The following is a 24171-nucleotide window of genomic DNA, read 5'->3' on the forward strand; positions in this document are numbered from 1 at the left end:
TGGCTGATTTCTTAGACAGATACTCTTGCTGATGGATCGCTTTTGGCCTTCTACTATCCTCCTGCTGACGCGCCTTGCGCGTAATGCGGCAGCATCTATCGGTTAGCGATAGTTTCATGAGAGATACTTCTATGATGTTCCCTCAAAACCGAATGATTTTCTTCTGTTCCCCACAATTTCCACACAAAAATCAATGAAGAAATCAAGCTGCACCCCCTTTGGGGTGCAAAATCGTAGCATTTCTCAGATTTAAATCAGAGATTGAGAAGGTGTGTCCGGTGCTCGTTCGGTAGGCCAGGTCTTAGCCAAGTCAAGTGGCAAACGGCAACCGCTATCGGTGTACGCGTACGAGTATCTGCTTGTCGAAGTCTCATCACCGCAAAACACTCTCGAAGCCCGGAACGAGGCATGCCAGCAGCGGGGCACCCTCAGCCCCAGACGTCCCCAGAGCCCATCCTGAGAATATCGGCACTCGACACTTCTCGACACTAATTGCCGTCACACCCTCGACAGGCACTAAGCCCTCTCCACGACCGACCCCCACTCCCCACTCCCCACCCTACCCCATAGCATGGCCCGTTCAGGTATGCCATTGTTCTTGCCCCTTGTTGAGGCCTGATAACAGGCCGCAATCGGAATCGTAATCGCAATTCGGAATCTGTTTCGGCATCAAAATCAAAGCCCCTTGCGATGCCCCTGGTACGAGTGCGAGCACGAGTACGGGTACGAGGATATCGAGTATCCGAGTATCCGAGCATCCGAGCATCCGAGCATCCGAGTACTTGTGTATAATTGCAGATACAAATGCGATTACATTAAGTAGCTTGTCTCTCGATACATAATACGAGTAAATGGGTGTGGGATGCCGAGGATGTGGTGGAATGGTAGGCACTCTGAATCGAAATTTGTTGCTGTGTGATGCACCTCTTGCCGCTCGCCCCCCCCCCCCCCCCCCCCCTCTTCAGGGTCTGTCTCTATCTGTTAAGTCCCAGTGTAAACCTTGCTTTCACTTTTCGTCGCTTGCCTTGCCGCACAGCTTATCCAAGTTCGTTTTGTTTCGTGCTCCCACCCATGGAATGCAATGGAAGTTAATAACATGTTGCAAAGTGTATGCAAAGTGGAGTGCCAGAGGGTAGGGGGCGAGAACATTCCCATCTTATCGTTCATCTCTCATTCTCTGAAAGCATTGACTCATTTCTTCAGGAGCCTATGGGGTTATCTGTTGAGCAGAATTGTCTGCGAGCAAGAAGCTGTCGTTGACCCTTGGGAAACACTCCAATTTGTACTTCTATACGAATGACACTCAAATGCCACTCATTTTCACGATTCCCAAAGGGAATTATTCGATTTTTAGGATCCGATTGCACACATTTGGATTGGTTACTTCCTCCAAAAACAGCTGGTACATGGAGTCCCCTTCCTTTCCTGGAAAGAGTATTCCAGCTTCGCTTTGTTTTTATCCATTCCATTGTTCCCCTACTCCTCCCTCACTCATCATCTCGTGAGCATATCAATAACAAAACTCTGGTCTGGCAGGTTTTACAGTTTAATGGCTCTCTCTCTCTCCCCCTCTCTTTAGTCGCTCGCTCTCTCTCTCCCTCTGTCGCTGTCGCTGTCCCTGGCGCTGTCTCTGTCTCTGTCTCTGCCTTGACTATAACTTAGGTTCTCGCTCTCGAATTTGCTTGTGCTCCGCACAGTTCTATCGCGAGCTCCAGCACCGTCAGTCGTCAGCCCCAGCGTCTTGTTCGCGTCCGTGTTTGCCGGTTTGTTCGTACAAGTGTAAACGTCTTTAATTAGCAATTGTTAACGTGTTTCGTTAGTTATTGCTCTTGTCCGTACCGTTGCGTTCCTCTGCTTTCCTCTGCGTTCCTCTGCGTTCCTCTGCGTTCCTTTGCGATCCGTTCCGTTCTTTCGTTATCAGTCGCGTCAGAAGTGCTAATCGTTTCGCGCTCGTGCTGCTCAAGTGCAATAGTAAAGAACGAACCATTACACTCCAAAATTTTGTTCGGGGCTTAATCGCCTGCATCAATAAATTAATTATCGCTGGGGCTATCTCCACGTTCCACTTCAGTCGAGTACGTTTAAAGCATAAATTAATATAAGAGAACAGCCGCGTAAACAAAAAAACAAACAAAAAAAGGTAAGCGCAAGGCAAACAGAATTTGTTTCTCTTTCATTCGCGGGCATTAATCTTTACCGCTGCCGCTGCTGCCGTCGCTGCTGCCGTCGCTGCTGCCTCTGCCGCTGAGCGCTGTTTGTCCCCCATCTCGCTCTGACGCACTTGTCAACATGACATGGCATTCCACATGGCATGGAGAGGGCGAGAGAGAAAGTGCCACGCGGGAGGGCGGCAAAGAAGAAAGAACTTAACAAGATAAAGCAATAAACGAAAATTGCAACAAGTTTGCGCGATGATGTGTTCGACGCTTAAAAACAATTGCATTTTAAATTAATTGAAAAGAAAAACGAAAAGGAAAATCACGATGCGGCAGCAGCAGCAGCAGCAGCATCAGAAAAAGAAACAAGAGAACAGCAGCACACAATGAGAGAAGAGCGACACGAGCTCAACTCAATTAAAACCTCCGTCAGCCGGCAAAAAAACAACAAAAAAGATGAATTGCAAGAGAGTGCAAACACATGAAACAGCAACAACAGCAACAACAGCTACAACAGCTACACTGCATGCCCAGGGAATATTTGTGCGGGGTGTGGTGCTCCTACGATAGGCACCAGATAGGCTCGCAGGTGGCAGTAGGCAACCATCATAAGACACCGGTCTGGTGATGCCTCACCCCGACTGGGATATACCTTGTGTATACCGGTACTCGTTTTTTCAATCGCTTTTTGCTCATAATTCGGCAGTGATTACTATGCTGTTGTTATTCTCACTTACTCTCTCTCTCTCTCTCTCTCTCTCTGCTCGTGCACTTTTTGTGTGATGCTGTTTCTCTTTGCCTGTGTGCGTGCGTGTGTGTGTGTGTGGGAGTGTTTATGATTTTTATGGCACTTCCAGGCGACTAAGCAAACTCCATAAACATTTATAGGTAAACCTATTACGATGCACACAGCACAGAACAGCACTTGGTGCGATGCGGTGCGGTATGGCATCACTTTCCACTCAACTGTATTATTTTTATGGAATCAGTTGACATATGGCTTGACAGAGTGGTGCACTCTCCTCATCCTCATCCCCCTCCCCCTCCCCCGCCCACTCTTTATGTTTTCATATTTAATGCGTAATGAAATTGAAATTGAAACTCGAATTGGGATCGGAAATTGTGTAGTTAGAATTTCATGTGATTCGAAGATTGTCACACACACACAGACGACGAGCCGTTGGCTTGACAACGTTTTCCCCATTTTGGCCAAAAACCCATTCAAATATTCCCTCTGTCCATCAGAGCAATATTCGTGCTTATGGCACCTGGCAGCACACTCTGCTCTTCCCCTCTCTCTCTCTCTCTCGAAACATCGAATCATCAAAATTGCATTGAAACTATTTCCACTCTTGCTCGACGGCAGAGAGTCGGTGAGAGCGGGGTGGACCGTGGGGAGGCAGAGAAAATCCTTGTCCTGGACTTGGTGTTAGTTTGCTGCCAACTGCAGAGCGAGAGAGAGGGGGACAGAGACGGGGAACGGGGGACGGGGGCACTCTTAAAAATTCATGAGTGCGAAAAGCCACAGGACGAAGTGTGGGTGAAAGAGCAGCTGAAAGGAAGAGCCAAAGTTTCGACAAGCAAACAAAAATCATAACGGACGGATTCCCAGTGCTGCTCTGCTCTTCCCCTTCCCCTTCCCCTTCCCCTTCCCCTACCCCACACCTTTTTCGCTTTTCCTCTTTCACTCTTTTCCACTTGCTCTGTGTTCGCTTTATGGAATGGCCATGCCATCGTTGGAATGAATGTTTATTGAAAGACAATGTCATAGCAGCAGCAGCAGTGGAGGGCAGAAAGCAGGAAAAAGCAACGGAACTCGCGACCAGAGGAACCTCAGGAATGGCCTGAAATGTGAGTGCTGGTCCCTGCGCTCATATGCATAGGCTGGGACCTGGACTGGGACTGGGATGGAGGCTGTGGCTGGCTGCCTGTCACTACAGTGGACTCTCTCTCTCTCTCTCTCTCTCTTTATATAATGAAAGAACTTAATCTATGCAAGTACCACAGAGAGAGAGAGAGAGAGAGAGAGAGAGAGACAGAAGAGAGGTGAAGGATGTTTGGAATTCCCAGATGAATCCCTCTGTAGGCAAATCCGAGTGATTGGACCAGCGTTTCCCTGGGTTCCGTTCCGTTACGTTCCGTTTCTCCTCTTGTCGCTCGACAGCAAGACAACAACAACAACAACAACACAACTGCAGTGCAAGAAAACACAGTGCAGAATACCAATACGGAACGAGAGGGGTGGAGGGGGAGGGGGAGGGGGAGGGGGAACACCGGGAGACAGAGAGAGACAGATAGAGGAGTCTGGGCAGAAGAGAGAGACTTTTGCTTTTCATTCATACGAAATTACCTGCGGCCAAGAGCTTAATGCCAGTTGGACTGCAAAATCCACTTAGGAAGTTGATATAATCAGTTCTCTCTCTCTCTCTCACTCTCACTCTCACTCTCTTGCTCTCCAACCCCTCTGGGGGAGGGGGAGGGGGAGGGTGAGTGCCTGCCTCCTGCATTGTGTGGCCTGCATGGGCTGTGGCATTGTGGCATGTGGCATGCGGTTCTGTGGATGGATCCCAATGGTAGGATAGGGATGTGGATGTGTGGCCTGTAGGATGGATTCATTAAAACGAATTGCAAGTTTTACGGTACGGCCATAGGAGGAGTGGTGGAGTTGCATCTCCCTCTCTACCTCCCCCCCCCCATCTCTTTCTCTTTCTGTGTTTTGGTGCAAGTTGTTTTTTGGGTTTTGTGTCGGCAACTCATTGACGTGCAACATATACAAGTACAGGGTACAGGGGAGAGGGTAGGGTGCACAAACCAAGGGCTGCTGCTGCTGCCGCCTCTGGGGTTCGGTAGGTTTTGCTTTGCGCCGCAAAGTATGCAACGGCTGCTGTTGGTTGCATGTGCAACCCCCACCCACTCCCCCCTCTCTGAGGAGAACAAATGAAATTTTCGGTCAGGGTTTTGCCGTATTTTCGGGTTTTCCATCCATCCTCAAACATTTGCCACAAGTGGAAAATGCATTAAAAGTGCAAATTAACTGGAGACTAGTCCTGCCATGATATGTGCCTGCTGCTGCTGCTGTTGCAAATGATGATGATGATCAGCCCCTAAAAGCTTGCTGCCTAATTAGGGGAAAGAGGTTTCGCCCCACCCGCGCCCCGCCTCGACCCCAGCCCTCTCACACACAATCCTCTTAGATTACCATTTGCCCCTTCCATTACCATTCGTGAGTCCCAGAATTCGAGCTACCGACTGTGTTAATTATTTATGCTTTATATTTAAATGCAGAGATTAGACTGGGCGGGAAAACCCCCGCATATGTGTACATATCTGAAAGGGAGAACATAACCTTTGAGGCTTCGCTTCAGTTTGAAGTGGAAGGCAGCTCCAGGAGGCAGGAGGTAGGAGGTAGGACCTCCTCCACACTTCCGCATTGGGAAAAAGGCATAAAGCATACATATGCGTAGAACCCACAGATTCAAAGGCGAAGGGAGAGGGGGAGACATAGAAGAGCCACACACACACGCACACACACATCCCCACTGAGATAGACAAACAGAAAGGGGGAGGGGAGGCATAGGCATAGGCATAGGCATACATTTCCACAAACAAACAAAAACGTGGAGAGGTTGGAGCGGTGTGTGCAGCGTGGAGTGGAGTGGAGTGCAAACGAAAGCCCAAGTCTCACCAGCGACTCGACTCGACTCGACTCGAACTCCGTGTCTCGTGTCCCGTAGTCCGTGTCCGTGTTCGTGTCCGTGTCCGTGTAACATGTTAATGAACTGCAGAAACGGAACGAAACGGAGGAGAACCAACTCTGGTGTTTGCACAGAACTTAGTGTAATGTAATCCCCAGGATCCAGGCTCCAGGCTCCAGGCTCCAAGCTCCAAGCTCCAGGATGGAAGCAGCAGAAGGACACACACAAACACGTCCATGACTCCTTCTGCCTCCTGCCTCCTGCCTCCTGTCTCATGCCTCCTGCCTCCTGCGAATGTGTCGAATGTTACGCCAAGGAGTAACTTTGACATTTACCCATTCAAGGCGGCTTATGAGTGCCACAACACAGAGCTGCCGAGGGGTCATGGAGGGTGACGTGTGGCACGGGGCATGTGGCATGTAGGGGATGCTGTGATAGAAATTGCCTTATAGGTTATAGCTATAGCCCTGGCCACAGAACTGCGAACCAACGTGTGATACGGGGACACGGGGACACGGGGCAAGGAACGGGGCAGAAGGTTGCATAGAAAAAGAGTTTCCATGCGGGGATTTGGAGGCGGAGGCGGAGTTGGAGGTGGAGGTAAAGAGTGCCTTTGCATAGAGAAGAACTTGCATCATGAGGTGGAAAATTAAATTGCATTTAAGGCAATTGACAGACCAAAAGGAGACCAGACCCATTGGCAGGGGCAGCAACGCATCCCCCACCGTGTGTGATGAATGAACGAGGAGCAGGAGGAGGAGGCATGCCCTTCTGGCCCCTCTTCTCCCTCTGCAGCATAAATTGGATCCTTAAAGACTTTCCGAGGCAGTGGGAGGCCTTCTACCTTCCATCTGGCTCTCCCTTTGCGGCCTGATGGGGCTGGGTGGCATGCAACATGGATGCATGAATAATTATTCATATTTTGTTGGCCAAAAAGTTGTGCGAGAGAGGGAGAGTAATGGGGGGGGGGGGGGGGGGGGGGGGGAAGTCGAGAGACAAGAGTCCAGGGCCACTTGCTGCACTTGCACTTTGCACTGCACTGCAGTGGCATTGGGGGTTGGGGGGGAAGTGGGGAGTCGGGAGTGGCAGTGTCAGTGTCGTATTAATTTAGTCAAGTTGCCACTTAAATTGTGGCACGACAACTGCCACACGGCGGAGGAAGGGGCAAGAGCGGGAGGAGCAGGAGCAGCAGGAGCACGAGGCAGGGGCAGAGACAGAGGCAGAGGAGAATGGAGAATGGATGACAAAGTGACATTAAATGTGCAAAATTGGACAGTGCCTGTGGAAGTGGAGCTGCAATTGCTGTGTCTCCTCCTGCCACACTCTATATCTGTCTCTCTCACCCTCTCCCTCTTCTTCTCTCTCTTTTTATCTCTCTATCACTGAAATTTGCATAAGATTTGCATGGCTATTAAGTTTTTGCGGCTAAAATGTCACTGACTTTTTGTCAGCCGTCTGTCGGTGCCGTGCCCCAAAAGTCTCCCCAGCCATGCCCCAAAGAGGGGGAGAGGCAGGCGGCAGGAGGCAGGAGGCAGGAGGCAGAAAGATGCCCCTAATGATTGCAAATTGTGGGGCAGGCAGTGTGGCAGGGGTGGCAATTTTAATAACGCGCCACAAAACGTAATAAATAGGCAACAAAAGGGATCTAAAAGCGGCTTTAATGCATTTGCTGCTGCGATTAATATTAATTTCAATGCAGCGCCGCGCCCAACTTGCCACAGCAGCAGCAGACTGTGGTACGCGGAGGATGCAACGATGCAGATCCCTTAGATGAAGATGAAGTTGAGGCTGTGGCTGTGGCTGTGGCACACTGCTGACGCAGGATGATGGAGACGGATAAAGACGCGAGCGAGGACAATGCCAACGAGAGAGAGAGAGAGAGAGAGAGAGAGAGAGAGAGAGAGAGAGAGAGTGCCACACAGCCACACAGCCACATCATGCGCATCATTAGCCCCATTTCTCCAGCAGTTGTACACTGAGAGAAATATAGAGAGAAATTATGCGAATCCCTTTCCCACTCCCCCTCCCCCTCCCCCTATCACACTTCCACTTCCTCATCCAATTTTCCAGTTCATTTCCACGAGGAAATGCATTCCACTCTCCAGATGCAACTCTCCCCTCTCGCGCGTCTTGTTGCTGCCATCAGAAGATAATCAGACTCTAATTGGTATCCATAGCTGCATGCGGCATGCCCCCGAATTTGATGTTCTAGCTTTCGACTTGTACATATTCCGGGGATTTTCCCTAGATTCTAAGCCACATTTGCATATCCACTTCCATCGGAGGAGCAGCCGCAGGCGGAGGAGGATGAGCCGCAGGCGGCGCAGGAGGAGCCTCATCATTATCAGTAGCGTGTGTGGCATGTGGAAAACTTTCAAATTCATGGAGTAATTAACGAAACTATAAAAGGGGTGCCAGCGACGGGAGGAAGGGATAAATGGAAGGGAATGAGGAGGTTGGATGGTGGCCAGGATGAAGGATGGATGAATAGATGAATGTTTAGAGCGGGGGGAAAGGGTCACGTGGCTGGCTTTGAATCTGATCTGACTTTTGGGGGACACATTTCGTTGGCGGGTCCCTAAAAATAGAATTTAATTTGACTTTTAGCAGTTTTTGGGGCAGCAGCAGCAGCGGCAGCCATACACCTGTCTCTGGGGCCGGAGGGCAGACATTCGCTGGAGGAGGAGATGGATGTGTGTGGCAGCCACACATCAGCGAATGAGTGGCAGCCGGTAAAGGGGAGACGAGATGAGATGTAAACGATGTAACGATGATCTGCTGACGCCATTTTCACAGTCTGAAAACAGTCGAAATTTAAGTCTGGAATCCACATGAAGTTTTGCTCAGTGGAGAAGTTTAAAGTGTGATTAAAACCACAGCCAAGGAGAGAGCACAGAAGAGTGGCGAGAGAGCGGGAGAGTGGGGAGGAGCAAAAGCTAATGGAAGAAGGCGATTAGTGGCTGGCTAATCGGATATATTAACTTTTAAAAACACGGTAAAACTTTAAGGCGGAAGAGCGAGTGAGAGAAACCGCTCTTCCAGGAGGAAAACACAAAGGATTCACTTTTGACTCCACTTTCCCGCACCCTCCGTTCCCCACCCTCCGACCCTGCCGCTGCGTCTCTTCCACGCTGACTCCTGCTGGCACTTTTACCTTCTGCTTTTGCTCTGAATCCACTTTTATTCCATGTGTTTTTCCTTCTCTATTTGCAGCTCCATCAACCCTCCCCCCACACACCCACCCCCCGGTGGCTGCACGGTCCACGGTCCACGGTGCAACGGCAACGGCAAACGGAAAAACTAATTTATGGCATTAAAAATGCATATTTTCTAGCAGTTTCTATCATTTGCCACAACTGCTGCTAGAAGGGAGAGAGAGCGCGATAGAGAGAGGCAAGCGGAACGTTGCCGCTGTAGAAGGAACCTGCCACATCAGCAGCAGCAGCAGCAGCAGCAGAAACAACAACAACAACACAAGGAGCAGCAAAAGCATCTGAGGCGGAGGATAACGCAAGGATAATTCGCCATCTCTTTGCCCCCGAAATGGATTTCCTATGGATAAACGTAAGTCCCTCCTTGTAAAGATTTAAGTGCCACACATCAGTCTTAATGTTGCATGTGCGGCACATGCGTATGCGTAATATTTCATACATTAAGTTCCCGTCGCGTCGTGCGCGAAAAGTGATTTTAATCATGGTAAAAATGCGGGATCGTTGAAGTCGATTCGCGGGTGCATTGATGGATTGCCTGCTGCATGCTGCAGCCTGACTTTGCGGCTGGCAAATCATATTAATCATACGCCCCGTGAACTGGCAGCTGCCTCTGGGAAAGGTGAAGGGCATGCAGCATGTGGCCTCTGGCATGTGGGATGTGGCATGTGGCATGCGGCATGCTGCGCCAATGTGTGGACAAATAAACACAGGCGATAATCTACGAGGCAATCTACTTTGGGGCAAGGGAAAACAAAGGAACAAGAAGCGAGCAACGGAGATTCCTCGAAGATGAAGGATGAAGGATGAAGGATGAAGGAGAAGCCTCTGCCGAGGGGGGAAAATGCTTCGAAAACGCGAGGGGAGGCAACGGAGGCAAGTGTTGTCTTAACAGCTGCCCCGCATTGTCAATGCTCTCAGAAGGGCCGCAGGGCAGCAGGGCAGCAGCAGAGGAGAGCCCTACGAGCCCCAGACAAGGAATCGGCACAGTGGGACGACTCCAATGGATATCCTGCTCTGTGGGAAACTTCAACTGCAATTAGTGGAAACTCCCATTTTCATGATTTTGAAAGAACGAAATGATGTGGAAATGTAGGTCCCATCTTCTGGTTGTTCCTAGAATGATCGGACGATGAGATTTCCAGGGTTTCTGGGGCCTAGACGCACACTTTCAATGGGCTTGTGCTCCACTGTGTGTGTGTGTGTGTGTGTGCTTGTGTTGCCCTGTGGCAAGCCTGCTGGGAGTCCTCCTCTCGGGGTGTCTATCACATTTGGGGCTCCGGCCAGACCAGAGGATGCTGCCTTCTAATACTGTGCTGTTGCTTCTATTGATGTTGCCTCCTGTGCTGTACAGGAGGCCATCCTGTTGCCAGTGAGATGAGAGCTGATTGTCAAGTGCTTGCCCCAGACACATACAATAGGTACTGCAACAGTCAGAGAGGCAGAGCCCGTCCTCGTTGTCTCTCAATATTTGGTTGGAAATTTCGAGTTAAGCAACTCTGAAGGAGGACGGGAGGAAGGAGGCTCATGGCTGGAGGAGGGGCAGGCTTATCTGCTTTCTATGTTAATGCAGCATTTAAGGGGCACGCCACTGCCACTGCCACTGGCTACAATGGATGCCACACATACGATATTCAGGTATTCAAGTGCATTTAAGCAGCAATAATTTTGTATCTGCGGTGAGCAGAGACAAAAGCCTATTAATGAACAGGCAACAACCTGCCGCAATAGCCACAAAAGCGGCATAAGAAGATACTGTAATGCACAGGTGTGCCTGTGTGCGTGTGCGTGTGTGACAGGGCCTTTTATTTCATTTAATCAATCATTTAATCAGTGAATGGAAGCATTTAGCTTAAGACAAAAGCCTCCTTTCAGCAGGCCGCATTATAAAGGCTTTTCATTGGCGGCAAATCGTGTGTGTGGGACGTGCACATGCGAAGGGGGAGGAAGGGAGGAAATACCCCTGCCTCCCCCCAGAAAGTGCATTGTTTTCCCCTCCCTTTTTTTTTTGGCCTTTGCGGTTAATTGAATTTTAAATTTTTTTCCCATTCCCCCATCGAGGGCGAGGGACATCAAGGACTTGGCTGATTAGGCGAGCGACGGCCCCTCATGAATTAATAAGTTTTCAATTTTCCCCCGACGATGATTTGATTTCGCCGTCGAGACAAAAGGAAAATGGCAAATGGGAGGGGGAGGGGGAGGGGGAAATGCCAAAGGAAAATGGCCCTCAATCGGAGCCCGAAAATAAGTCTGGAGATTGCATAAGGCTTGTGCCTCTTTCGGGGGCAGAGATGGAGAGGGGAGTAGTGTGGGAGTGTGTTGCATGTAGGCCTGCACCAGATTGGAGACCACTTTTCATAAGTTGCCCCAAGACGAAGCAGCAGCACGAGGCACAAGTCGCAAGGCAAAGGTTTTCTCTATATTTTGTCAATGGCCAAGAAGGAGCCTCAAAGTCAGGGTGCCACAGAGAGCCTTGCAACACACACACACACAGTGCCACATGTGAATAAACTGCTCAATGCACTTGCTGCCACAAACACTGCCACATGGCTGACTGCTTGCGTCATCAGCAGCAGCATCATCGTCAGTGTGGAGTCGTTCCTCTCCGCCTCTCCGTCTCTCCGTCTCTCAGCCTTTCATTCAGCCTTGGCATGCAGTCAAAACGCAGCAGCAGCAGCAGCAGCAGCTGCCCCTGCCCCTTGCCCCTTGCCCCAATCAACTATTTTTCTATGTCAGGAGCAGAAATAAGGAGTGGGGCAGCATTGGAGGACGGAAGGATAAAAGCAGAAGCAGACCGACCACCAGCCAGACCACGAGACAAGAGACAAGAGACAGGGCCAAAGCCAAAGCCAAAGCCAAACGAAGCATCCAAGCGGATGGAGCGGCTGCCCCCAGACGCAATTGTGGTACGCAAGGTACAAGCCGTCAGAAGGGAAGGTCGGCCTTTTGGGAGTGGAGTGGGGAAACCTATGTAGCTTATAAAAGTGTCTATAAATGTTGGAAAACATATTTCTTTCCAGGAAAAAACCTTTGAAAACGTTTAACAATCGATTGGCGATGAATGAGAAAGGAAATTCACTGCATTTGTGTTTAATTTGAGAGTAGAAAACCGTCTTTCTCGATCTAAAAGTACATAATATTCCATCCTTAAAAATGAGATGAAACAAGGCAGCCCACTTGAAGGCAGACCTTTGTTCTCCGAAGAGTAACGGAGACTGTGCGCCCCACCTGACATTGCATATACCTTTCGCTGTGGACAGGGGCCATTGGGGGAGATGTCATCAACTTTACTTCTGCCTTTTCGCTTGCCCCTCTGCCTCCCGCTACTTCTCTCCACCTCCACCTCCACCTCCACCTCCAGCCCCACCTCTCCCTCTCCTATTCATATTTTATCTCCCCTCGCTTCCCCACCCCTCTGCTGTTGCTGCTGCTGCAAAGGCAAACAAAAAGCTTAACCTCAGCACAAATTTAAGCAAATATTTGCTGCCAAAGCCTCTGCATCCTGCATTCTGCATCCTGCATCTCTTGCATCTCCTCCCGTCTCCCGTCTCCTGCTGTCTGTCGTGCGGTGTCCTGCTACTCCTCCCCCTCATTCGAAGGCAACTCCATGTCGTCGTCGTCGTCGTCGTCGTCGTCGCCGTCGCCGTCCATCCTCATTGATGCAATTGAAGCCGGAAGCAGTTTATTTTTATATTCCTCCTGCTCCTCTTTTGCTGCGGTGTCAGCAATCCGCAGCATCCAAAGGCATCCCTTCAGTGGCAGGTGTAAGAGTAGGGGCCATGGACATTCTACTGAGAGAAAGATCGGGCCATGGACATGGACATGGGCCATGGACAGGGCTCCCCACAGAGAAAGAAAGTGGCATTCATGGGCAGATGGGCCATGAGGCATGCACGGATTTTAATCGCTTAAATGCCAAAAGGGAAATGATGCACCACCACCGCACCGCACCGCACCGCATGCCCCATGCCCCATGCCCCATGCCCCAGACTGCCCCAGACTGCCCCAGGAACAGGGGCTAGGGATCTGCAGATATCACAGAGGAGTACAGAATATTCGTACGAAGGAGCAGCCGTCGCCGCCGCCGCCGCCGCCGCCACCACCGCAGTACAGAACTAATGATGCGAAAAATGTTTACAAATCATTTTGTCAATATACTCGGTCCTCAGTGCTCGGTCCTCAGTGCTCGGTCCTCAGTGCTCGGTGCTCGGTGTATCCTCGTAAAGGGAGAACGACCCAAAGGGATGCGGATGCGGATGCGGATGATGACGAGGCTGAGGCTGAGGTTGAGGCTCGCTTCTGACAAGGATACGGAGATGTGGGGCTGTAAATGTGGCTAAGGGATGTGCCTATGGTGAGTGCGACGCACGATGTGGCAGGGGCGAATCCAGAGAGGAGGCCCATAATTTGCCATCACATTTCTTGCATTCATCGACAGGGACGCAGTGGGGCAGGGCGCCCATGAAAAGGTCATTAGTGTATGCGTGTATGCACACACACACACACACACACACACACACCCTCTGCATGTGTGCGTGTGTGTGTGTGACACAAATGGCCATTCAATGGGAAGCCAGAAGAAAAAGTGGGGCTAAAATTGAAGGAGGACGGGGCAGTAGAAGAGGCGAAGAAGAAGGTGATAGAGGGACAGAGGGACAGAGGGGCAGAGGGGGGATATACCGATAGCCGAAAGCCGAAAGCCAAAGCCATAACAAGGGCACCTCCTTCTTCTGCCACCTTGCCACATGCTTGTTTTTTCCACAACATTAACGCAAATTGCAAATAATAAAAATTCAAAATATCCCCGACCTCCCTCCTCCGTCCTCCCCCCTTGGAACGCTTGAACGACGTCGAACGGTAGAAAAAGGCAGCTGCTGCGGATGCTGTTGCACGTGTGTTAGTGCTAGTGGCAGCAGGTCGGAAGGAAGGAAGGAAGGGGCTGCGAGAGAGACCCAAAACCACAAGAACAGGAATGGAGGAACGGAGGCACGGAGGCACGGAGGAAAGGAGTAGCCTTTGGGGCACGGAACACACATTTATCGCACAGCCAACGAGGCATTTTTTAAGTCCTGCCAAAGGATGAAGGGGGCTTACAAATTGTGCAAATGGGAGGAGGGTAAAGGGAGATGGGGGAATGGGGGAATGGAAAATGTAAGGAAAATGGCATCACATATGAGGCTTCCCTTCGATTGACCTGACTTTTATTGAACTTTGATTGATCCTCTCCGCATTCCCCGCTCTCTCCCTCTCTCTCTCTCGCTCTCTAATGGGAGTCTCTTTCTGTTGGAAGCTCACCTTTTGCACCTTGGGCCGCATGTGGCATGCACCATGCCACAACAGGGTGCACAGCGGAATAGCTTAAAGACTTGCGGTCCTTCCGCTGCTGCTGCTGCTGCTTCCTTCGAATCAAAATGGAAATCTATTTTATGCAGAGGCACGCACCACAACACACACTCAAACACTCAAACACACACACACACATGCTCGTGTGTGCATATGTATGGGTTTTCCTTTTCGCCTACGATTTCTTCGTTCTTCCCGGGGTTGGGTTTTCTCCAGGCTCTTTTCTACTTCTCTCTACTCGCCCTCGCCCTCGCTTCCGCTCCTACTCTTACTCTTACTGTGTTTTTGTCGAGGCGTTGCTTTTGCGTATGCAGCGATGCATGCAACGCCCATCCTTGGACTCGGACCCGGACCCGGACCCGGACCGGGACCAAAGCCCCTCCCCCCTTTTTGGCATACAATTTATGTGCGAAATATGGCGCCCGCACTGCCGCACATACCTTTTTAGCATTTGCCTTTGCCTTTGCCTTTGCCTTACACTTATACCCTAACCCTTTTCCCCTCCTCTTCCTTGCCCTTTTCCCCTCCTCTTTCCTTTCTCTTTTTCCGGAATTAAAAGCTTTTCCATGCTACCATGCTCCCGTAGTCCCTTTGGGGACACAGAGACCCCCCAAACGCACAATAAACCATAGTTTTTAAGCATCTCTAAAGACCACCGCTCTCTCAACGCTCTCAGCTCGCCCAATGATTCTCTCTCCTTATTAATTGTAATGTACTTCTCTCTTTCCTCTGCTCTCTCGTCTCCGCTACAATCCGTTCGTTGGAGAAGCCTGCCAGATCAATGACATGGCGACCATTGGTGACATATCATCGATGATCATCTCACCGCCGACGTCTTCCATTTCGAACGATCAAGATCCGTTTGGACAGCTGCCACCGCTACCACCGCCACTGCGTTCCACCCAAGTGCTGCAGCCATTGAGCGTATTTCCAGGTGTGCCACCACGCTGCCACAGAATGTTGCATATCTGTTTGTTATTGTTGTTTGCCTGCCGTTTCTTTCGTTTCTGTTTCTGTTTCGGTTTCTGTATTTTATTCCCATTTATTTTGTTGTTGTGTTTTGGTTTTGCTTTTTGCATAGAGATTTTTGTGCCCCATTATAAAATTTGTTGCGCACCAATTTGTTGCTGTTGCTGCTACCGTTTTTATTTGTGGCTCTGCCCTTTGCCCGCCACTCTTATCTATCATTTTCCATCCCTTTTCCACCCACTTGCCGTTCGTTTTGGAGCCCAGTTTTCCAATTGATTGCAACTTTAATTGGTGTGTAGATTGGGGCTTCTGTTCGATTGCCCTTTTGGTATTGGATTTTAGTTTTATTTATAGTTTTCTGTTCTGTTCGGTTCGGTTCGGTTCTGTTCTGTTCTGTTCTCGTTTTTTAGTTTATTTTCTCTTTCTCTATCAAATAAAACACCTCATTGCACACACCGACACGCACACACACACACACACACACACACACACAGCCACACCTGAACTCTGACACACACACCGTCGTACTTTGCATTGGTTCCATTAGAAGAACATCACATTCCATTCCCATTCACCCACTCACATTCCCAGATGATGTTTGCTGGCTTGTAGGACCGAATGCCAAGCAGTTTACATCTAGAACCCAAATATTTGAGTAATTTGCAATCAAATTGAAGCAGTCCTTCAAGTTTCAACCATTCAATCGGCGATTGTTCTTGGTGCTTCATCGTTTAAGCATCCCAGGTCGATTCTGGCCTATGGAGCCTTTCGCTTATGGGCACATTTGCGCTGCGAGTCCACCTATACATAAGTACACTCCACATCGGACCAGCACATAACTCTACACTCGTCTCGTACTACACTGTCCATTCCCCTCCCCTACACTTTTTGGGGTCTGAACCCACCGCCATTCACCCCCCTCTAACTTTTTTGCAAACAGCAGCAGAAGCACCACACATTCAATCAATCAGTCAGTCAGTCAGTCAGTCAGTCAGTCAGAATATCAATCAATCAATCAATCAAAAGCCAAACATCTCTATCGCTCCTTCACATTTCAAATCAACTCTATCTATCTCTTTCTCGTTCTCTCTGTCTCTCTCTGTCTGTGTCTCTATATGTTCGAACAGTTCTATATATTTGCCTGATGTTTGTATTGCCATTTTTTGATAATAGTTTTTATTTGTATGCTGCTGTTCCCCTTCAACCTTCAACCTTCAACCTTCAGCCCGCTCGCCCGTCAACCCACTAAAACGGGAAAACCACTTTCCCTGCTTACACTTTTTCCATGATCTATGCTCTCTCTCTCTCTCTCTCTCTCGTTTTTGTGTGTGTCTATTTTTTGAAGCTGTGCTTTTCTTTAGAGAGAAACAACAGCGGAATGTGTTTTTTAGCAGTTGCGCTTTTTTGGGGCTCTTTTTTAAGCCTACTACCAGCCCCCCGCCCTCCCCCTTTAAGACCACAACCTTTTGTGCTGTCGAAACACCGAAAATTGTATGCAATGAACAATGAAAATGTTATAACAACTACAATGATGTTTGTGTGCTCTCTTCTTTCAATCTTCACGAATATAACACGAACAACAACAACAATCTACCCAACAATCTCTCTATCTCTCTCTGTCTCTGCCTCTGCCTACAACGAACTGCAACAACTTTAACTACAACCAAAACTACCACAAATTAATGATATTATATGACCATGAAATCTTGACAAACTAAATATTTGCTTTGTTTGGATTTCATTTGATTTTGTATCGTTTTTTTTTTTTTTCATATTTTCTTTATTTTTATAATGCTTTTGATGGTTTAATGCGTGATTTATTGTGGTTTTTAGAGTGAGTTTTATGAACATTTCGATGGCTTTATTTTGATTATTTTGGGACTCTTTGGGATTTAGTTTTGATTTAGTGGTGATTTGTATGTGGTATATTTAAGTGTGGGTATCACGATATATTGTGTCTAAATGGAAAAGATTCCTGCGATATTTGTTTAATATATTCATTATTTCGATTGAATTCTGCTCATTTTGCTTTATCCTTGAATGTTTTTTTTGGGATTAATTGTGTTTCTAGAGTTAGTATACACTAATCCAAAAGAATATATTAATATTATTTCGTTTCGGTTTAGTTTTCATTAGTTTATGCCAAGATTACCAAAAGAACATATGGGCATTTCCAAGAAGCCGAACGGGACGGGACAATCGTATACATTGACAGATTTTCAAAATGATTTTTCTATTGTTAAGAAGTCCTTGATTTGCAAAAAATCCAAGGCATTCGCACGGGACAAAAATAGAAGTAATTTTCGCGGCGTTCGATTCAAACTCAGATTTCAGCGAAAGTCTAGGCAATATATTGATTCCATGTCGATGGAATCTTCGCAGGAAATGCCCATATATGTACCGTTCTTTATGTTCCGGTCGAATTTGTGATATTTTCTGTACGGAATATTATTATTTAATAGTAATTGTTCGCTTATGAAATAAATCTTAGTGGTATACCTTTATTATTCAATGATATTTATAAACAATGTCCTTGGTCGAATATCTGTTATTTGCATTGATTTTCGTTTAAGTTTCGGTTCAGTTTGTGCTTCTTTTCATGTGTTGTTGTGTATCAAAAGTGTTGAAATCGAAGCCTTAAATGGTGTTCTTTGCGTTGTTTCCCAAATCTAAACTCCGTCCATACCTCCACCACCCCCCCACTACCATATCTACCAATCTACCAATCTACCAATGTACCGATCGATCGATCCAATCCAGTGTCCAATTTGAGCGAAGATTCCTACGATTATGTGTTTGGTGGTCGACGTAAGAATCCGCCCTCAACAACGTCACAACAACTCAAGCTGACATCACCGCCAGTGCGATTGCGACCAGAAGGTAAGAATATACATAGACATAATATATCCTGTATGCTCCAGATAATATATATATATATGTATATATTCGTCGTGCTTTTACAGACGCCTATCGTGGTGGTGCAGAGAATATACAAAACAACGGCCGTTTCTATCGTCATTCGTTTAGCTATGCCCCCAAGCGGCAGCGCCACACCTCCTCCTCGAGTCGGGATGATCGTGATCGTGAATCGAGATTGAGATGTCATGGAGAGGACGAGGCCACATTGCGCCAATTGCTGCTCGAGTATGTATCTCTCTCTCTCTCACTCACTCACTCTCTCTCGCTCGCTCGGTCTCGCGCTATGTACTCGTATTTTAAATGAATCTATACAACCCCCTCTGTTGCATGCCCCAGATAATGACTCATTAAGAGTCATTTATTTTGGTGGCACGCACCGTTTGGAGGGGGGGGGGCAGCCATAAATATCTTCCGCAAATAAACAGCAATTATTTCGCGTGGAATTTGGCTTAATTTATGAAAACAATTAATGTTTTTCTATGTTCCGAATAATTCAATTCAATTTAATTTCAAATTTAATTTCGGTCTCTGTTTTGATGTGTTTTTTGTTAATTTGATAAGAGATATATCTGTATCTGTATCTGTATATGTACTATGATCCAATGTGTTTCTCCATTCCTTTAACAGATTTGTGTTCATTTAAGTGTGTTCCTCCTGTGTGTCCTTTAGACTACTGTCTTCTGTCAATTATTCATTGAGAGGGCGCATTGAGCGGCATCATCCATTGCCCATTGCGCATTGCCCATTGCCCATTGTGTGTGTTGTGTGTATTGTTTCTGATACCCTCGAGAAAGTACCCTCGAACAAAACCTGCGGGCACATACGACATTCACCAAAAAGAAAAGAAAAAGAAAAAGCAAAAACAAATCCGAGAGAAAAAGGCAAAAGCAACGAACCAATCACTATACCTAATATATATATTAAAAATACCAATAATAAGATAAGTAGCATCTAAAATACTTAACAACGGAGCAGAGAAATAAGCATAAAAAGCCAGCAGCAAAATGATGGGCACAATGCCACCCAGGTACATATCCATATCCACATTCCGCTTACTAGCATTACTAACTAACATTAAACACTAACTAACATTCATTTTAACAATTAATCACATCTATCTAACGAATAATCACGAATAATCATCACGCCATAATGAGCAGCAGCATTCGTTTAAGAGTCTCTTTCACTCATTCATTCATTCATTGCAAAAAATGTGTTGCATCTGTTTCTGTTTCCGTTTCGGAATCTGAATTGTGTATCTGTAAAATCTGTAAATTATTGCAAAAATTAGTGCTTTTATTCAATTTTGTCTAATTTTACATTTGTTTGCTGTTTTGCTGTAATTTTTTTCGTTTTTTTTTTTATATTTTTCTGTCACTTTTTACGTACCCGTCACTTCTTTTGTTGCTCAGCAAAAGCTGCAATCAAACACGAAAAATGTTCATAAAATGTCACCAGAGTTTATTGAGTGATTGAGTCAGCAAACAATGATTGTCCATTGCTCAGAATATTTGATTTCCTGTAATAACCAATCTTGTTCTCGGTTTTATTCACATTTTTGGAAAATTAAATGCTGGTAAAGTTTTAAATGTTTGTTGAGAACTGTCGGTGATCATTGCTAATAAATTAAATTCTATTAATTCAAATGTCAGTTTTTGTGGAAATGAAATCGAGGACAGGCCTGCTAGTTGGTCTACCATTTTAGGCAGCCCCAAAAGTATGCAACGAATTTGGTACGCTATGTATCGCTGACAATTTGCATCATATGTCTATTTAGCACATATGTTGTAGCATACTTTCGGGGCTGCTGCAATTTAAGGACAGACGCTCGAGTGAATTTCGTTGTCTACTTTCTGGGATGCCGCTAAATTTGAAGCGAGGCTGCCGAAAGAAATTCCATTAGTGTCACTCTGCCACCACACACTCACACTATGTTGTACCCAATGTCTAGTATATGTGCTCTTTTGTCATCCACTTCATCCACCTTTCTGTCTGTGCCACTCTGCCACCACTGCCACTGCCACTGCCACAACAACATGAACAACAACAACATGAACGATGCAGCCACTCGCAAAGTGGTTTGGTATTCACGCCACTCAATGAGTATGCAATTTAGTTCCAAAAAACCAAATAAACTTCAATTAAATATCGAAATATATTTGCTAATCCCCCCTCCCCCCTCTCTTTCACTCTTTGTAATGTTTAATCCCCCTTTAACCTGTAACCTGTAACCCCTACTCTCTGCACTCTGGACTCTCTCCGTCTCTCTGTTTTTGGCACTCAAATTGATTTGTTGATTATTCGAATATTTGCCACAACTCGTTCTCTCTATTTGCCATTTCCATTTCCATCTGCATGCAAACATTCAATTAGTATTCAATTATGTGCAAAAATATAAATTAAATTAGTTTTACCAATGAATATATGTACATAGTCTCCAAAGGAGAGAGAGTGTGGCCCCAGGAGAGGGTATATGCGAAGAGAGATGTGCGGCGCGCCATGTAGTGCCCTCGAGGGGCAGCCTTGCGGCTGCCTGCCTGTCTGCCTGCCTGCCTGCCTGCCTGTGTCATGTTTTTTATGACATGCCGAAAAGTGTTTGAGTGCCCATTAAGTCGCAGGACACACTACACACACAGTCACTGATCCAGAGAGAAAAAGCCATGTACAGTCATTGACAAACGTACTCGCACAGGCAGTCAATCAGCATGCGGTTTAGGGCCTGACTCTCTGCCGCCCTCTTTCTGGTGTCCCTCTCCTCTCTGCATGTCATCAAAGCTCATAATTAGCTCCATTCCCACTCTGCCTCCTCCACTCTCACGATCCACTCCACTGTCCATACTCCACTCCCCCGTAGTCGTAATCCATCAGTCAGTCAATCAGCCAGTCAGTCAGTCAGTCACACAATATGTTTTCGGGATATATTCCACTTGTCCACTTTTCAAAGTTACTGCTGTTACACGATGTGTTTTTGATCCAAAATCATCAGAAACAAACCTCAGAAACGTAAAGTCTGCCGAATTGTGAAGCGAATAAGCTATAAAAAGCCATTCACATGGGAAAACGAGAGCCATTCTCATGTATACGAAAACCAACAAAGCTTTCTGTAGTTTTTCAGAAGTTTATTTAGAAAAACACCTCATTTGTGAAAATGTAAAGAAAATGACATCCTTAAACGCTTTAAAAGCAGCCATTTCCATTGGGAAAAAAATGCCATTCTCATGTATACAAAAAATAAAACAAAACTTTCAGTAGTTTCCGTTAATGTCGCCGAAGGAAAATGCGACTGTATTACGACAGAATATTATATGATCCAAAGTTTTTGTGTAAGCAATATAGTGTGAATGGCAAAATGCAATGACCATGAAGCACCGACGCGTCGGTTGAAAACGCATCGTGTAACATCTGTCAAATGTCCTTCATTTTGTTCTGGTTTCCATTTTCGTTTCGTTTGCTGCAATAATTTACTGCACACATAGTTTTTATGGTTAAAAAAAAAAAACACCCATAAAACCAAAAAAAAAACCAACCAAAAAAAGAAAAAAAGGAAAACCCCAAACTAATTGGCGTAACGGTCATTCTACCAACAAAATTAACAAAAAACTAACTAAAGAGGGAAACAAACTACCAAAACAGTAAACCCCAGAAAAAGTACATAGTGTTTGTTGCTATCTTTGTTGCATCTTTGTTGTTGCCTCTTCACCCACTCACATGATAGGGAGGGAGGGACAGACACCCTCTGCCCTCCCCCTCCTCGTCCGCCTCCGCCTCCGTCTCCACCATTTGTTTTGTTTCCCATTGAACAACATTTTGCTTTTCTGCATATATCTCTCTATAATAATTTATAGAATTTATAGAAATTGAGGAATATCCAGCCGTGAAAAAACAAATTGAGAAATTTCAGACACAAAAAGAATCAACATCAAAATATGAATTATGCAAATCATAAAATATTGAGAGACCCTGGAAAATCAATGAAAATCAACGCAACCGCAAATAAAATTGATATTTAATTCACAAAATATGATGCCAGCAGAACAGAATGCCACGAGAAGCTGCAGCACATGTGTTAGCGTTTGGTGAATGTCCTATATGCCAATTGGTTTATCCTACGTATCCGTATCCGTATCCGTATCCGTATTTCCACTATCCCTAACAGATCTGATTCGATCTGTATCCCCCTTCCCAACTGCTCTGAACCGATCCGATCTTTATAATCGAATTATGCTTTCAATTCATTTTATGTATGTGTATTTCCTTCAAATGTATTGTGTGTGCACTGAAATCTGAAAATAATATGACCTCGAACTGATGTTTCCATAAGCAGAATCCTATAACCTGTGACCCGTAACTGATGTTTCAACGTTGAAAACGAACGTCTCAATGATGATGTCGATGGAAACCATATTCGTACTCGTTGCAGAGGGGGGTTTCCCTTGCAGAAGGTGGTTTTACCCCTCCCAAAGCTAATGGGAATGAAATCATCTGCCAAAAAAAATAATCCGTAGAGGGCAAGCCCTGGCTTTGTCTTAGGATTTCCACTCCTGTGACAAATTGAACCGAAAACCGAACAGATACATTCATATGTGGCATGTGGAATCCATTTTCGACGCAAGGGCGACGCACGTACGCACGAGATTTTAATGAATGAAGGGGGGGAGACGGAGGTAAAGACAGGGGGAAGGAAACGTAAAGCGGAGAAAATTGGCAGAAAATTTATTAAATGCTCACGTATACAAATCCATTATACAAAACTGAAAATTCCTGCAGCTGACAGAAGACAAAACGGACGAAAGGAGAGACAACCGCAAGTACAGTTGTGCTGTGCTGTGTGTTGCCAATACACATGTTGCAGGCAGACAGCAGATAGGATAGCAATTGTTTTCATTGAGAGAGAACAATAACTTGCAACAACAGGATGCCAACAGTGGCAGCCGCCTGCCGTTCGTCCTCCGTTCTGGTTTCCAGGGCGTGCTGCTGCTGCCGCCTCTCGGCTATGGTCGGGGGTTTCGGTTTCTGGTTTCTGGTTTCGGTTTTCGGTTCCGTTCCGTAACGTAACGTTCGCTGATGTATGCATAAAATAATCCTTTTATGCTCGGCAAAACAATGTCCGTGCAAATGCAAAACAATAACAATACTAACGACAGCAGCAACAGCAGCAGCAGCGGCAGCAGCAGCAGCAGCAGATCCCCCGCTGCCTCAGTGCCTCATCCGCATTAACATAATGCGGAGCAGCAGCAGCTCGAGAGGCACGGCATGGACTCCAGAGTACCCGGCCCACGTGTCGTATGCGCATTGTGTGCAGCAACGCTGCCCTTTCGCTACCACGCCACCATAGAGTGTGTCGTCCTGGTGACTATAATTTAGAGATTTAGCGGAGGGTTATATGATTTCCATCAAATGTTCGTGAAGCAGAAAACGGAATGATCTAATGCCACATCGAAATCGAAAGTATTCTCGTTCGCAGTCAGGATTTACACATGTTGTGCAAAATGAAGGTCTCCGTTCCTGTCATTCGAAACGAATGAGACGACGAATAACCTCCCACTGAAACTAGGGGTATAACTTCTGTAATAGTCAGTGTTTAAGGGTAGGGTATCAACAGTTTCGACCCTCAAATGATGGCTTTTTGCTATTGTTGGCATTTGATTTAGATGCCGGTTCGTTCGTACGCCTGTGTTTTGTTTGTTGCATGTTCGCCTGTTTGTTTGTTGTACGAACAGCATTCTCTCGAACGCACAAAAAGCAGCACGAATATGGATATTTCTGGGATCCAAAAACTAATGCAAACAGCGCGCCAGCGATTTGTTTTCTCTGATGAAAATGTAAATCTAATGCATTCGATGGGACCAACACGGGAGGAGAGGAAAGGGCATGCTGATA

General features: G+C 46.7%; 1 protein-coding gene across 1 annotated transcript; it reads left to right on the top strand.

Moving 5' to 3' along the window:
- Positions 1–1726: 1726 nt before the first annotated feature.
- Positions 1727–18934, top strand: LOC113566894. Its single transcript, XM_026994057.1, has 6 exons — positions 1727–2140; positions 9065–9415; positions 15173–15337; positions 18133–18252; positions 18336–18516; positions 18919–18934. Exons 2-6 carry the CDS (start codon positions 9406–9408, stop codon positions 18932–18934), a joined length of 492 nt encoding a protein of 163 aa, XP_026849858.1. The 5' UTR covers positions 1727–2140; positions 9065–9405.
- Positions 18935–24171: the final 5237 nt, after the last annotated feature.

Source organism: Drosophila persimilis, unplaced genomic scaffold (assembly GCF_003286085.1).
Source record: "Drosophila persimilis strain 14011-0111.01,24,50 unplaced genomic scaffold, DperRS2 tig00001210-arrow-arrow-pilon, whole genome shotgun sequence".
NCBI lineage: Eukaryota > Metazoa > Arthropoda > Insecta > Diptera > Drosophilidae > Drosophila > Drosophila persimilis.